This window comes from Bacillus rossius, chromosome 2, assembly GCF_032445375.1.
Source record: "Bacillus rossius redtenbacheri isolate Brsri chromosome 2, Brsri_v3, whole genome shotgun sequence".
In the NCBI taxonomy this organism is placed as follows: Eukaryota; Metazoa; Arthropoda; class Insecta; order Phasmatodea; family Bacillidae; genus Bacillus; species Bacillus rossius.
Window position 1 is genome coordinate 73,331,565 of NC_086331.1, and position 16,287 is coordinate 73,347,851.

The following is a 16,287-nucleotide window of genomic DNA, read 5'->3' on the forward strand; positions in this document are numbered from 1 at the left end:
TCAGAAACAAATGTGAAGTTTTTGTCACACACAATTTTCCCTGAAGAGCAAACATAACCTTCTCCTCGAGCACGTTTCTTTTTCACTTCCTCATGATGTTTGTTCTTTTGTTTATTAACAATCTTCCTTTTTCTTACAGATGTGCAATCACACTCTACCGTATTCTCATTACACCCATTCATCTTAAAAACTACGTGAAATAAATCTAACTTGCAAGACACATTGCTTCACAACATAAACAAGAACTTTAAATAAAACCATAGAACAGTGTACTGTCATGATGTTGCACATCTTACTACAAACATGTGTACCTACCAACTTCAGTTTTTAACATATTCAGTTAATTTACTATTATGCTAAACAACATGGAGAGAAAATTAGTTCTGCTTAAAAAGGGCACATAGACTAGTGTGTTTGCACGTCTTACTATAAAAAGGTGTACCAACTTCAGTTTTCTTGATATCCAGTTGAAAATTTTACTACATATGCTTAACAACATAGCGGAATAGAAAATGAATTCTGCTTAAAAAGGGCACTTACACCAATGTGCCCCTTTTACGTCGACCGCCTCTTATAAGAGAGTCAGTCGTTCAGGCATGCAGAGGACGCAGTCAGTCACGTGCGATTCAGGCGATCTTAAGTTTGCTTATTCACAGCATGCAAGAAGTTACATTTAAATTTGAAATTTGTGGCTGAATATGTGCAGAAAATAAGTGCAGGATTTGTGGAATGTGAAAATCTTAATTCAATTCGCCATCGTCGTACTTTTTTTTTATTTAAACGAGGTAAACAATTCTAGATTCCGCTGTCAAAAGAATCCTGTTTTTCATATGGGGGAAAAAATTTTTTTTTCAATAAAGAAGATTGTAAAGTTGACTTTGTTTCTTAAAACAAATACTGTTTAAAATCGACATACATAAAATCTGAGCTAACAGTGGCACAACATTTTTGAACTTGCTGTACTTTATTCGGGAATCAAAAGTCTTGATGACGTGCCAGAAAAAGGCCGAGCATAACGGGAGGATCACTTCACTATATTACATTAATTTCACAAACTCAAATGTACAGATCTTTCTAAGTATAATGTTCAATAGTCCTGATATTTAGACAGTATTTTTATAGCATTAAATAAAATGGTTAGTAATAGCTATAGGTATTTTTGAATGTATGTTCAAAAACACTTCACAAATTGTGTGAATGGATCGAAGTAAGATTTTGCAGTGTGTTTAATATATGTTTTGGCACATTTTGTTGTTTATAAATAAAAAAAATTTTTCTCTATAAATTTTCTTACACATAATTGAAGTTTTTTATAGTTTTAATATGTGACTTCTTAATTTTTGCTTGCCACTTAGCTGCTTTTTGTACGGAAACGATGTGTTATTATTTTTATTTATTTTGATAGAAATAAAAAAAAATGGTTAACGCTAATTTGCAGCTAGACTCCTTTGTGATCATTGGGTCAAAGATATAGGAAAAGGCGGGATACGGGAAGGCATCCGTGGGACATTATTCACCCATCAGAGCTCGGAGAACTGGGTGCTCGGAGAAGTGATGACTTGGAAAAGTGGTAGTTCGACATAAAGGCACTCGTATAGATGGTCACTCAGAGAAGTGGTCATTCGGAAAAATAGTATATCCATCAATATTATGGAAATTGCTATAATATTTTGTTTTACCACCAGCCTAAGTCATAATCATAATTGCAGCAGCCATCAGCATCATCATCGCTGAATTACATACTGTCACCCTCATACAGGTTAATGTAAGATTTAGACATCTTGACATTGGAACTTCTTCATTTACTTCAAGCATATTTTCTAAATGGTTATCAGTTTTCTCAAGTCTACCAGAAATCGGTTTGAATCTATTCTCACTTTTCAATGAGATGTTACTTCCATTGTCTTTAGTTTTCCTTAAACCTTCCACACCCTTTAATTCAAGTTCTTTGTGCTGATCATGAGAGCTATGGATATATTATATTCAAGACCAGGAAAATAAAATTTTGCTATACAGCACACTCTTATTTAGCATATTGGCTTCACCGTTGTCCTCTATATTGTGAGCATGGCTTTATAAGTCGTACCGTGTCATTTTAAGTTCTCACTTCATGTCAGCTACCTGTCACGCCGATCACAACACAAAATTTTCCATAATGGGCTTTTGACACATCATTCTTCTCATGATATCTAGCAATCTTTCTCAAAGTAAATGCTTTGCTGCAATAAATACACCAGTGACCTTTCGATAACGCTGCAAACATCGATCCAAAGTCCATGTTAGCTACTGCGATTAATATTGTAAAGAAATGTTTCAATAAGAATTAAAATACTCTTTTTAGCAAGAATTTTATTTTTGAAAAATGCATGCGCTAATTAGTTTAGCTTTTGGCCAACACATAAATGATAATGTAAAACCACAGTAAGTATTTTAGCTATGAGAAATATCATCAGAATTCAACCTAGCATTAGTAACCATGTAAGACAAGTGTCAAGCATGCATAGTTCTTTGTGTTGTAAAAGCAATCGTTCTTTATGAAGGTATGCGGGATGCTCCCTCACGGTTGTAAGAGGAGGCTTCGCTAGACCTCAAGGGAAAGGGGCATTGACTTCATTAAATAATTAGTCATAGCTAAACTATGACCCCTAAGGAACGATATTGTTTATATTATAATGGATTGCAGTAAGTAATAACACAAGGAACTACATCATCATTTATAGGTTCAACTTCAGTCACCAGCATTACTAACTACCTCGTTTCAATTGACATCGCCAAAAACATCATAGAGCATATCAAGATATTCTTATAAAATGATAGCGGCAGTAGTGAAGTTGCTAATAACAGCCTTAACGAAGTCATTGTGTTTGTAGGATCCTGGATGGTCCCTCGAGGTCTCAAGAGAAGGAAGTCTTCTTTAGGCCTCAAGGAGAGAAAGCGTCTTGAAAATAATTATAATCTCTAAGGAGCGAAATAACATTGTTAACATCAATCTCTTAATGTCCCTCGTTTATATACAAATCATTATACCGCGAAGGAAAACCAAAATCAACCTATTTTTATAAATGAAATTTTCTTAAACGAGAGGCCCCAATTTGAAAAAAAAAAAAAACTTTTTTTTTTTTACTTTGTTACATTCATTCTTAGGGAAAAAAAGTCAGAAACATAATAATAAAATATCCCAATATGTGTAAAACAAATAATTTTCTCGTAATATGACAGCCTAACAAGAAAAATTGAAAAAGTGGAATATCATATGGGTTCTACATGTTTAAAGGGAAGGATAATACTTGTGAGGATTATAAAAAGTAGGCGGGTTAACAATTTAATATTAAGGCTTTTATAGACAATGTTTCCAACCTCCTTGGCTATTACAAAAAGACTCTTTCGGTATATGTTTCGAGAGATCGTTAAGCAGCACATGTATGCCCCCTTTTTACTTTACCAACTCTGTGTTGTTTTAACTGTACCCAGTCTACCACACTCGTCAACATAAATACAACACGCTCTAAGATGATAACGAACAGCGTGATTTGCGGTAAAAGATTTCAGTGAGTCGTACGTGGCCGTTGTCTTCACTTGGTATAAATTCTAAAATAATTCATTTTATCATTATAAGGATAAATAATGGTATGTTTAAAATTAAAAACTGATAACTTATTCTCTTTTTAATTTTTCCATAATGTCTGTATTAATTTTAAATATTTACATGTTGTAAACAAATGTTCCTTTTACCTAGTGTTTAAGTCGATGACCTAGAACACCTTAGCCTTACCGAAGTGTTGCAGGGCAGTTTCAACTGTCGGTAGAGGAAATTAAACCTAATGAATTCTATCATTCAGAGGCTGAAATTTGTGTACAAGTCTATACTCGCATGAGTCTTTATTAGGGACTAGTAAGGTGGGTGAAGAGTAGGGTGAGACGGAGGGTGAAATAAAGCCATCTTCCAATGAACGGTCTACAGATTTTGTGGTGAAACTTTGTGAAATTTAGCCCGGACTGGAGTTTCGTCCTTCAGATAAAATTTATATGGGAGCATATCGCACTTTCATAATAGCTTAATCACCACTTGGGGGAAACAATAGAACCAATTCCGCGACACTTTATTCTTATTGGTTGCAGCCGAAATTTACACACGAAAAAAGACGATTGGGTAACTAACTGGTGAGTCAGATTAATTTTTACAGTGGTTTTGAAACCAATACAAATTTCGTGGTTAGTGACGTCCATCACACACCGTGTTTTTTCAATAAAATCTATACCCAAAATTAGTTCATATGAACGCAGCAGAACTGTACTGAAGTGCCAACGGCAGAGGATCTGGCCACTTTAATATATAACACAAACTCGGAATGTGAGTGTAAAGCCTCCCCTTTCGCCAAGCAAATTTTATGTCCTAGCAAAACACCACTCGACGAGAGACAAAACTATTTTCTTGCAAAACCTTTCAAACAGATCTTGGCTGTTCAGAGACCACGTGGCATTTTATTCAAGCAACACGGAAAACAAATTCCAATCAATGGTCACGCGAACAAAATTATTGAACATCCTTTTAGTTGTCTTTTGAAGCTTACGGCTGCGACGCCCACAAGCTCGCGCAGTCACAGCTCGTTTCTCAGGCAAGAAGCTCGGTATTGGTCCATGTGTTTACACCTAAAGAACTTGCATTGTGCGAGGTCACTAGAAGGTAGCGAGCAATCAGAACTAGCGTGGCCGAACGCACAACAGTTGGCGCACCTGTATCGTGCACCGACAGCGGCAGGCGCATTAGCTCTCTCAGGGAGGGGCGCCGCCATGCGCGAATCATCATGTGGTGCGGTTACTAGCCAAGTCGGGTGCATGCTCCTGGGGTTGAACTACCAACCTCTTTACATTCGAGGCGACAAATTCATTGCCACTAAAACTTCGAGGGTAACTTCTTGGGGAATACACATCGCACTTATGTGATTCCATAATGAAATATTCGTGGTATTTCTTAACCACCTGCAGGCAGTTCTCAATATCTTCACACCACTTCCGGAGCGCTTCAAAATTGGTGAGTGTTGCTAACTAAATTCAAATACTTATTTTAAATAAATACAAAACATACACTATACGGTCAACGAATACGTAAGACCCGGGGAAGAAACATTACATAAAATGTTCAATCAAGTAGTTGTAAAGTTTACCCAAGGTAAAAAAGCCCTATCACACGGCTGGTAAAAACGGAGCAAGCATGTTCATGTCATGCCAAGACACTAAGAATATAAAAATTAAAGATAAAGGCTTGTGTCCAAACACAAAATTATTATGGCATGCAGGTCAAACAAACGAACATTACAAACCCAAGCAAAACAATAAATTATAATAATTTCGGGAAATTGAACCTGCGCCTGTAAAATGATGTACTCGACATACTTACAAAAGAAAACATTAGCCTGGTAAAACAGTATCAAACCAAAGCCGAACAATAAAAGCCAGAAAACAATTTAATAATATGTTTCGAGTGAATAGCGAAAGCAATTACATTATAAAGACAGGGCCACCTCCTGGCAATCTTTTGCAAACGAAGAACTACTTATAGAGTCATATGTAATCGCACGTTCACAACGCCAATGAGACCTAAGTCAAGAAGTTAACATCCAAAGGAAATTTATTGAAGTGAGAGCAACTAGAGGGACTTGCACGGCTTATATGTTCTATACCAGCACGCAGTGTGTAGGCACAGCGCACCAGATGGTAAGTTTAACTCATAACGAACGTAAAGCACATTTCAAAGAAGACCAGGAAGGGAAGGAGAAGGTGGAAACGATGACGAGACGCCGCGATAACTTCAGAAATGCATGGCAGTTCACTACTACGTGATTTTTTTTACTCTATACTAAAATATTACAAGTTTGAATATGTTTTATTTTGGATATACCTTATTTAATTCTCAGTCTGGTAAATATGTTGATGGTCGTGTGGTCAAAGACGTATGTTTTCCATACTAAAGTTCCAAGCAGTCATGGTTTGAATAACCATTCTTACAATGTATTTTGTTAATAAAATTGAATTTTATATGTCTATAGGGGTAATAACAACAATGTTAGGTATTGGAGCATCAACCTTACAAGGATTAGACATAGCGATGCAGGCGCACTCTTGGAACAAACATCAGAATGAAACATTATGTTATCCTAGATGGCGACCTCCAGAGGAAAAAACAAGATGGTGACTATGATGTCAGAATCCAAGATGGTAACCTCCAGCAGATAAAAACAATATGGCAGGCATTACATCATCCGACATGACATGACATCAGTATCCAAAATGGCGGAATCCAATATACCGAATGTGATACCATAATTCAAATTGGTGGTATCTAAGATGGTGTAAAGTTCTAGAAAACAAAATAGCAGAAGTGATGTAATCATTTAAGATCGCGAAACCCAAAATGGAGAATGTGACATCATAATACAAGAGGGCGGAAAGTTATAGAATCCAGGATGGCGTATGAGACCTCATAGTTAAAAATTTTGAAATTCAAGATGGCGTAATACAAAATGGTTGCCATGATACTATCCAAATAGTTATGGTCGTGACCTCAGAGGCTTTAAAATTATTATTTGAAGGAATATAATCCTTTTTTAGGATATTTCATTTTTTTAGAGACAAAAACACTTTAAAAAATTAGGAATTTTTTTTCTTTTCCTCGAAAATGGAAATTTTGGAATTTCCACTGTTTTGAGAATTTTTTGATGGAAAACTTTCTAAAAACGGGAAATTTTGAGTCGTTGGGCGGAAATTTGGTTAATTTATGGCAAATTTTTTTCAATTTTTAGCCAATTTTCAAGGTCAAGGCCAAAAGTAAATTCATCCGAAATGGCGGCAGTGATGTCACACAATCCCAGATGGTGGAACCCGGCGCCAGGTTCACATCCATAACTCAGGTCCAGTAGCCTTAATTACACACTAATACAATTTACTGAAGTGAATTTAGGGAACATCGGGAAACAGAAACGACTTTGCCCCGTAAGGGATACGTTCCGGGACCTCTAGAACACGAGTTCAAGATCTCACACTGAGTCATCTTACTCCATGCTTTCAACTCTCTTTTTATAGTAAAATCCAATAATGTTTTCTTTAACTCTTCTTGGTTTGTTTAAAGCTATCACAAATTCGCACATAGTTTAAAATCTGAAGATCTGCTCGTAAATGAAGCAGTACAAGGAAAATAACATATATTTCACATATGCTTCTCACGTGGTAAAAAAATAAACTTTTTTCTTGGAGTTCTCCAAAAGAACCTTTTACAAAACCTTGCGATAAAAACGCACTTTTTGTCATCTCAACACACATTTTTCATCTTCGCCGCCCATTTGTGCTAATGAAAAATATGAGACAAGATATCACAAGTAAAGTACTGGGAGTTTGATACTTTTAAAAACATCTCTTTAAATATTTGTAGGTTTAGCGTGTACATCTGTCCTGGTCTGCAAACAGGCTATGGTGGTTATTCTTCTGTTACCACTTTAGTTATTATTAGAGCATAAAGTCACGAACTCTTTATTTATCTTTGCTTAACAAACTGTCACTCCATATATATATATATATATATATATATATATATATATATATATATATATATACATATAAAAATATTTAGCAGAAATCAGACATATTTTGAGTGGGCTTAAGGTTTGGTCTCACCCAACATGATTACTTCATTTTCTTGTCATTACTACTGTTTTAGAGCTTTCCTTGGAATATATCACGATAGCTCTCTGGAGTTCAGCATTATTCTCGAATGTTATCAAATTAATTTAATAATTATTATTTAATAGTGGTATAAAACAACAGTACAATTAATAAATGTTAATACCCTCGTGAAATTTGACTTCTTGTAGATTAAGTTTAGTTAATATCTGATGAGAATATTAATGTCCAAATAACAAATACAATAGAGCTATTGGAATAAACAACGGCAAACATCTCTTAGTTAATTGTAATACAAGAAAAAGGAACCAAAAACTATGCATGTGTGACATTGCCTTAAAAATTACCGGCAACTGAACAAAATATTTTACAAAATAAAATTAAGTTATTTAACACTCAATTACCATACAAAGTGTTGCTACTTTCTCGAAATATTAAAAATACATAACCTAAAAAAATATTTTTAACTACAATGTTTGTTATTCCTATGTAGTTTTGCTTCTTTTTATTTCATAGCGTACATATTTATATCATGCATACAAATCGTGACTTGGATATCTAATTAGGTACGTAAAAATAATGTAACATATAAGAGAGGAAATTGAAATGGAAAAAATATATGGCTTATAATGCCTGTGAAAAGACTAGGCTTATAATGCCTTTGAAATGACTAGAATTTCATCAAGACATAAAGTACGTATATCACATGTGTTAATATCCTTTAAACAGAATTTGTTTTTACAGCCTGATATAATCGTAGCAGAAGAAATATGTGCCATTTAACTGTAACTTTATCTCTAGTTTATTACGTTTTCAATCTGTGTGTTTCGGTCATTTTTAATACGTTAAATATGTGTTAAAAACAGTCATTGCTCTCCAGTGAAAATTAATAAACGTTTATATTTTATGACGTGTACTTCGTTAAGTGGGAAGCGAGACTCGAACACAAAGTTCACATATCCATGGCCAATACACAGTTTAAAATGTTTTATTTGTTACGACTTAAAATATTTGATTTTATCAAAGATAATTAAAAACCAAGGAACAAAAATTACCTACTCATTTAAATGTTAAAACAAGATAAAAAAAAATAACCGTGTTGTGTTATAGGATTGACACATAAAAAATATTATATTAGGTGCCTCACGTTAAAATGAGATGATACATGAAAAATTCCAATAAGCTTTTACGCTTGATTCCAATAATGTTTAGTTATATGTGAACAAAATTTACAATGTTTTGACAAGTCAACCATTTAAAAAGGAAATTTTAGTGGTATCCTAATCAATCAAAATACGAACGTAGAGAATTTTACATGTTGAAAATTTTTAACATTTTATTTTCTGTGGTTTTAAACCATATTTTCCAACACCGGAATAACATATTTGCAAATAAGCCTTAAAAAGTTAATTTTTAGTTTGAGGAGTGTCATCATTACATGAAGATTTGTGTTTCAGATGATAAAATTGACTGTGCGATTATAAACAAACAACTTAACAAGTGTGATATACCTGAGGACTCTACTGACGACCAGAAGCATTTGTATGCTCCACTGTGCTGTTTGCGACAAATGTGCTATGCATGTGTAAGTACATACTCTAACCGCATTGTTTAACTTTCTCATATAGATTTATATACTCTAAGCTACACAAAAACTTACTTCAAGTTGATGTTAAATTTCGCATTTTTCTTGCATATAACCAGCCATACTTGGCATTCTAGTGGTAGGTATACTAATAGTCACAAAAACCAACGAAAATTGCTTACAATGAAAAATATACACAAACGCATCCGAATAACAAAATAATATTCTTGTGTAATATAATAGTACTTAAAACGCAAGATTTGAATTGTATTGCATGGCGTCTGTCAACTAACGACAGCTATCTTGAATAACCTGGACCATTGACATAGACATTGGCTGCGATCTCAATCTGATATCTTACATTTCGCCGTTTTAAATCACTTCTCTCAAATTACATGATATTATTTGCCAAAACTTCTAGAGAAGACAACTATAATTCCAACATCTGAAACGCCAGTTTGGATTCCACCATCTTGAATAACCAAATATTTTACAATATAAATATAATTACATTTAATTTTAACCAAGTTACTCAAAACAATTTAAAAAAAAAAAAACATTTGAATAAATGTATTTGACCTTCGGTTTAAGTCTTGATGGATGCATAAAAAAAATTATCCTCAGTAACCACCGTCAAATTTATAACTCAAACCATCCCCATTCTTTTGATTACAAACATCCAAGCCACAAGGGCGCTGGAGTACCCCAAAACCCTTTTTAATTGTGATGTTACAGCAACCATATAAACCACCATATTTGGTTACATTGCCGGCTGCTCATGTGTACAAATGTTGCTAGTCATATTTGTTTCACTTTAAATCCGCCCAGTGTTTTAATGTTAACCATTTTGTTGTCATCATATTAGCTGCCATTTTGCATGCCATCATAAGGCCTTTCCACGATTAAATTTTTTTAGACATGTGACTTAACGGTTTGACTTTAGGATGGTTATCACCATGCTGTTTCTTAAGGAGTATTACACAATGGACTTTGTGAAATTTAAGTCAAGAACGTTTTCTTGACTTTACGATTTAGGAAAATTTAAACGTAAAGTTAAATTTACAGGATCAGATTGCCGAGTTCCATTTAGAGCCTGGCAGAAAAATTTGTTTATAGAGCGTTAAATAAAGATATTAGGGGATTTAAATTTTAATTTAATTTTTCATTAAATTTATCATAAATGATACTGTGATAACTTTAAACTGCAATGCTTTCATCCGTCGTATCGTCCCACATAACCTCAATGGGGGGCATTGACGGTAACGAAAATCCTACAACTGGTGAAAGTTCTAGGCAAGTTAGGATCTTTCAAATGTACTGCACTGTGTTATTATGGACAAATAATAAAAAAAATACATTAGTAGTAATAATATAAATAAATAAGATAATTAAGCAAACATACTCTTAATATAAACCAACATTAATATCTGGAAGTGAAAAGGTTAAAATATATGAAAATTTACGGGGAAATACTGGATAGGTGTTGACTGCAATTAATGGCCTTTAAAATAAAAATATGAATTAACATTAACAAACAAGTTAACAGCACATATTCAACCATAATTGAGTATTAAGAATTGGTGAAGAGCTCGCATTTAACTAGGTATGTACCTTATTTACTACAAATCAAAACAGATTTGTTAACAACATAGGTGAACACAAAAATTGTAAATATTTCATTTAAATTTTTTAACTATTCTTCTTCAAATGGTTTCTTGACTGTTGAATTATACCGATGAAAGTTAAAAGCATAAAAGTTCATTCTTCCTAGATTTGAATGTTAGAGTTGAATTGCAAAAACATTTATTTTAAGTCCAAAACCTAAAGAGATTCAGTCGCTGTAGACACATTCATTTTAAATAACCTTATATAGATAATATTGTTGAATAAAATTTCTGGCCTCTACTGAAGTGATGTACCACTCTATTAACTGTGTTTCCCTCTCTTGAACACCAGAACCAAGAGGAGGTCCATGACTGGACCCGCTAATAAATAAAATGTTAAAACGATTAACTTCAATCTTCAAAATAATTATCATGGGATACACTTTTAACACAGACAAAACTTCTGCACACTCAAAACAGCGATAAAGATTTAGATTTTACATGATAATATAAATTTTTACATCACCACCAAAAAAAATATGTAGAAGATAGTAGATGATTCCAAATGGGCAAGGTAAGACTTTATCGTTTGACACGGCAGAAAATATAGAGTTAATCACATGTAAGTGATATCAAAATAAACAAGATTGCCATATAACTATTACTGTTTCAGTGTTTCTTTTAAATATTTGTATATACTGGAAACAGACACAACTAATATATTATTTTACCAATTCTGGAAGAATTAAAGAACTTTAACAATATATGGATAATGAAATTATTTAAATAAAAATGAAATGCGAACACTGTCCTGAAAAGTTATATTAAAAGTAAATTTTTAAAAATGAAAAAATATTAATTAATAATTTAGTTATAAGTGCAGCACAATACATAATACTGATTATTACGCTGCTAAGGTCAGAACAAGAAAGTATCAGCAAACTTTACGATTATATTGTCACGTGAAGTCACGTGTAATATGTTTTAGATCATGTAACAACCTTCATCTATTATCTTATCCACCACATTGAAAATCTTTAAATAGCAAGCGAAATATTTCGAAAAATAAATTCCAAGAATTCTGAAAAACAAATAGTTATTAACTATATGATATTCATATAAATTTTATCATAGTTCCCTTTGCACAAGTATAAAAAATAATTAAATCTATAACAATATAAAAATCAAAGAAAATCTATTTACATAAACACCGAATATTTTAATAACAAATAACTTACATCATTAATTTCAAATTCTTGGAATCTTCGTAAGGTGTGACTACAGATCCACTACCAAATTTCTAAAAACGATGATTTTTCTCACTACGAGCAAAGAATCTGTTTAAGGCACTAACCTGATTAATGAGTTAATGGCACGCAATGAGTATCACTCACCTTCCTTTAGCTTAATTCTCACTCTCAACTCGGTACTCTTGTCTACTTTGAATCAATACTCAGTACTATTGACGCCTACCAGTGGGTAGTAAGTAAATACAGTACTCGTATGTATGGGGACACCATTGCCGATCCATGAAGGCCAAATTGGATTACGTCACTTCCGGCGGCCAACTTAGATGACATTAAATTTGACCATTAACCCCGGCGGCCATCTTAAATTACGGCCAACATTTAGTTTTCTAGAACATTCCGCCATTTTGTTTTGTAGAATATTTCGCAATTTTGTATTATGACACCATGTCCGTCATTTTTAAAATCTGTACTTAATAACCTTAGAAACTGGAGAAAAAATTTATTAAAAAATATTTTATACAAATTTTATAAAAATAACACGATGACATCATCATCGAGCGTCCTGGGCGTTGCACTTTTTGTTATGCTGGCACCACTATCTATATTTCAACTGAGAGAGGTAGCATGTTTGTTTCTTCTGATGGTTCCTAAAGTTTGTCGGTCTCGCTCTTCCTCATGCATGTAAGGTCGAGTTTCTATTTCCTACCAGTGCTGTTCTAAACCTTCAAGACCAAAAAAATCTATAAATTTTTAAAAAATTCACAAGTTCCACAAAATCTTAAACCATTTCTTTTGTAATGGTGATGTGACCATCCATTTTTCTTAAAGACAAATTCATATATGATTTTTGTATTTATATACTGAAATATAAGTTATATATAAATATAACTGTCTCATAATTGCGGATTCGATGACTAATTTAATGTATTAAATACTTATAAAATTATTTAGAAAATTAATAACATTTTCTTCTACAATTTTAATATAATTTATTTACTCCATCCTTACGTTACACCTTTCAGTACCAGAAATTTTTCACAGTTCTCACTCACAAGTAATATTTACATCTCTCTTTCACACTTATTCGTGTTTAAAAACCCGCGTGGAAGCAGATACTTTTTAATGTTTCCGTAAACATTTAAATTCATTTCATCCCCGAGACCAATTCAAGTATGTTTACCTTGAGGTAAGTAAGTTATAAACTAAAATAATAAACACCATGTAGATAAAAGCTTATATTTTTAAATATCAAAGACAGATATTACCTAATTCACTAATACCCCTCTCTGAATTTTCCCGGGCTTGGGACTGGCCATAATCCTACATTGACCGAGATATAGGTTAGATTAGGGCACTATACAAGGATTCAAAAAATAACAAATAAATCAACAAAACACCCAAGAGAATAAATAAGAAAAATCAACAAAATATCAAGATGAAAAAATTACACACATCCAAACAAGAAACCCAAAATTATTAACATCACACCAAAAATTATGTGTCATTGTCTGCTATCATATCTCACCATAGCCCACCATACCCCTATGTCCCAACATAGCCCACTAACGATATCCCACTATATCTCACCATATCCCACCAACCATATCTCACCATATCCCACCATATCCCTCCAACCATATCTCACCATATCCCTCGATGTCCCAACATATCCCACGAACCTTATCCCACCATATCCTACCATATCCCTCCAACAATATCTCTCCATACTCCACCATATCTCTCCACCCATATCACTCCATATCCCATATTTTTTCATGTCCCAACATACCCACCAACCATATCCTACCATATCCCTCCAACCTTATCCCACCTAAAATATCATTCATTATCCCACCATATCACTCCAAACATATCCCACCATATCTTTCCATATCCCAACATATCCCACCAACATTAGCCCACTATAACCTCCAACCTTATCACACCACGTCCGAACATATATTTCCATGTCCCAACATATCCCACCAACAATACCTCACCATTTACCCCCATATTCTTCCAACCATATCTCACAATATCCCTCCATGTCCTAACATATAGCACCAACCATATCCCACTATACCCCACCATATCGCAATATACACCTCCAACTATACCCCACCATTTGCCACTATACCCCTCCAACCATTTTAAGTTATTCAATCTAATGAGAAAAATTAATATTTTTATTGCCTTTTCTGCCTATCCAATTTTGTTTTAGGTCATAGTTTCGAGTCAGGCTTGCATAATTTCTACTCTTAGAACTGATAAATCTGTGACTTTATTTAGAAATAAAATTAATTTCCATGTAGCATCTTCAGTCAATTCTGAGGTAATAATCCAACATGGTTATATTATTCATGTGTTACTTGTTATGCGCTGAGGATTTTAGTTAATTTAAGTAAATGGTACTAATTATGACACGTGGTTAAATTTCATGATCATGTTTCATATAAGAAATGGTAGCATGTTACGAGGATAACACCAATTTGATTTTCTTTCCACTTGAGATATTTTGAAGCTTCCTTCTCTTATGGGCATGAGTAAACATCCAGCAGGCCACATATGCATAAACAACATTTATATAAGTCAAATGAATAACAACAAATATGTGAGTTTGTACGTCTGTGTTGTGTCTCGGGTTGCAGATCCTTCTACACTGTCCAATCACTCATAGAGCAAATGTTAGACTTAAAATTAATGATTGTTTACATGTGTTGGTTAAAAGCATAACTACTGCAACTATGATTTTTTAAATTTTAAATCAATTCTAACTAATAAATAGTTTAATTTTTTAATATTTGAATTTAATATAAATTTTTATAATGCATATATCACTAGTGGCAGAAGCTAATTAGGATTCCAAATCAATCCATGAAATGTTATCGAAAGGCCACTGGTGTAGCCTCTGCGACAAGGGGTTTAGATTGAGAAAGAATGGTAAATGTCATAAGAAGAATGACCGTGTTAAAAGCTCATGATTTAAAATGTTTAGTTGTGATCAGTAGTAGTATGTAATAACGGCTCCTGGCCCTGGCTTCTTGCTGTGGTTGTGGTATCTGTCCGCCATCTTGGATTTGTGAAGTCTCGGCGGCCATCTTGGACTCAAAAATTCCTCAAATTTCCTCAAAAATGACTCAAATTGACTCGAAAATTCCCGTTTTGAGGAAAAATTTCTCGTTTTCTTCCACAAAAATTAGAAAATTAGGATTTCGAAATACCACAAAAGTGGGTTTGCCTTAAAAACCACGAAATTCCTAATATAGGCTTAAGCATACATGTCTACAGCCTCTGACAACTCTTTTAGGATTATGATTTCACCGTTTCAATTTTCGTTACGCCCGCCATCGTTAAAATCCGCATTTTTTATGTTAGAAACACGGGGAAAATTTTAAAAATCACAAAAAAAAATTAAATAATCGTATTAAAATATAAAAATCTTATCAATCACTGTTGCACCTATCGTTACGGTCGCCATATTGAATTATATAAATATATCATGTTTCGTTACGCCCGCCATCTTGGTTGAGTACGATGCCATCGTTACACTTTATGTTACGACCGTCATATTGGATCCTATTAATGTTGCATGTTTCGATACGCCGCGCTATCTTGGTTGAGTACAATGCCATCCTTACACTTTACGTTACGACCGCAATATTGGATCCTATTAATGTTGAAATATGCGTTACGCCAGCAATCTTTAACTTTATTTAGTATCAGATTTTTTTTTGAAAAAAATTTAAAATTCATCAGAAAATTTACTTATTGGAATACTGATTAATTAGATCGATTTCCGTCCTTGGTTCGAAACCGCTAAGAGCAAAAAAAAAAAAAAACCAACAGATCCTTCCTCCACAGAAGCACCTACAGACTGACCTACCACCACCAATAACAAGGTACATATCGTCAACCAGTATGTCGTCATGTTCGCCACCTTGTCTTCGTCCGCTAGAGGCCACCATCTTGTTTTCGTCTGCTAAAGTGTGTGCTGGTGTCATGTTAGTATAATTTTCTGTTGACCATAACTTTAACATCGACTGTTGGCATTAAACTTTGTCATTGATCTTGAACTAAGACATTGACCTTGAACTTTGACCTTGAACCTTGGCCTTGAAATTGAACTTTGACCTTCACCTTGAAATTTGACCTTGACCTTGATCTTTGATTTTGA

General features: G+C 33.7%; 1 protein-coding gene across 2 annotated transcripts in view; it reads left to right on the plus strand.

The window, feature by feature from the left end:
* Positions 1 to 16,287, plus strand: part of LOC134528786 (uncharacterized) — a 195,577-nt gene that overhangs the window by 155,283 nt on the left and 24,007 nt on the right. The window contains exon 4 of one of the 2 annotated variants that reach the window (XM_063362452.1): positions 9,132 to 9,259. The exons of the other annotated variant lie outside the window; for it this stretch is intronic. Coding sequence (XP_063218522.1) covers positions 9,132 to 9,259 — 128 coding nt within the window. The remainder of the gene's footprint in view (positions 1 to 9,131; positions 9,260 to 16,287) is intronic. 2 annotated transcript variants of the gene reach the window in all.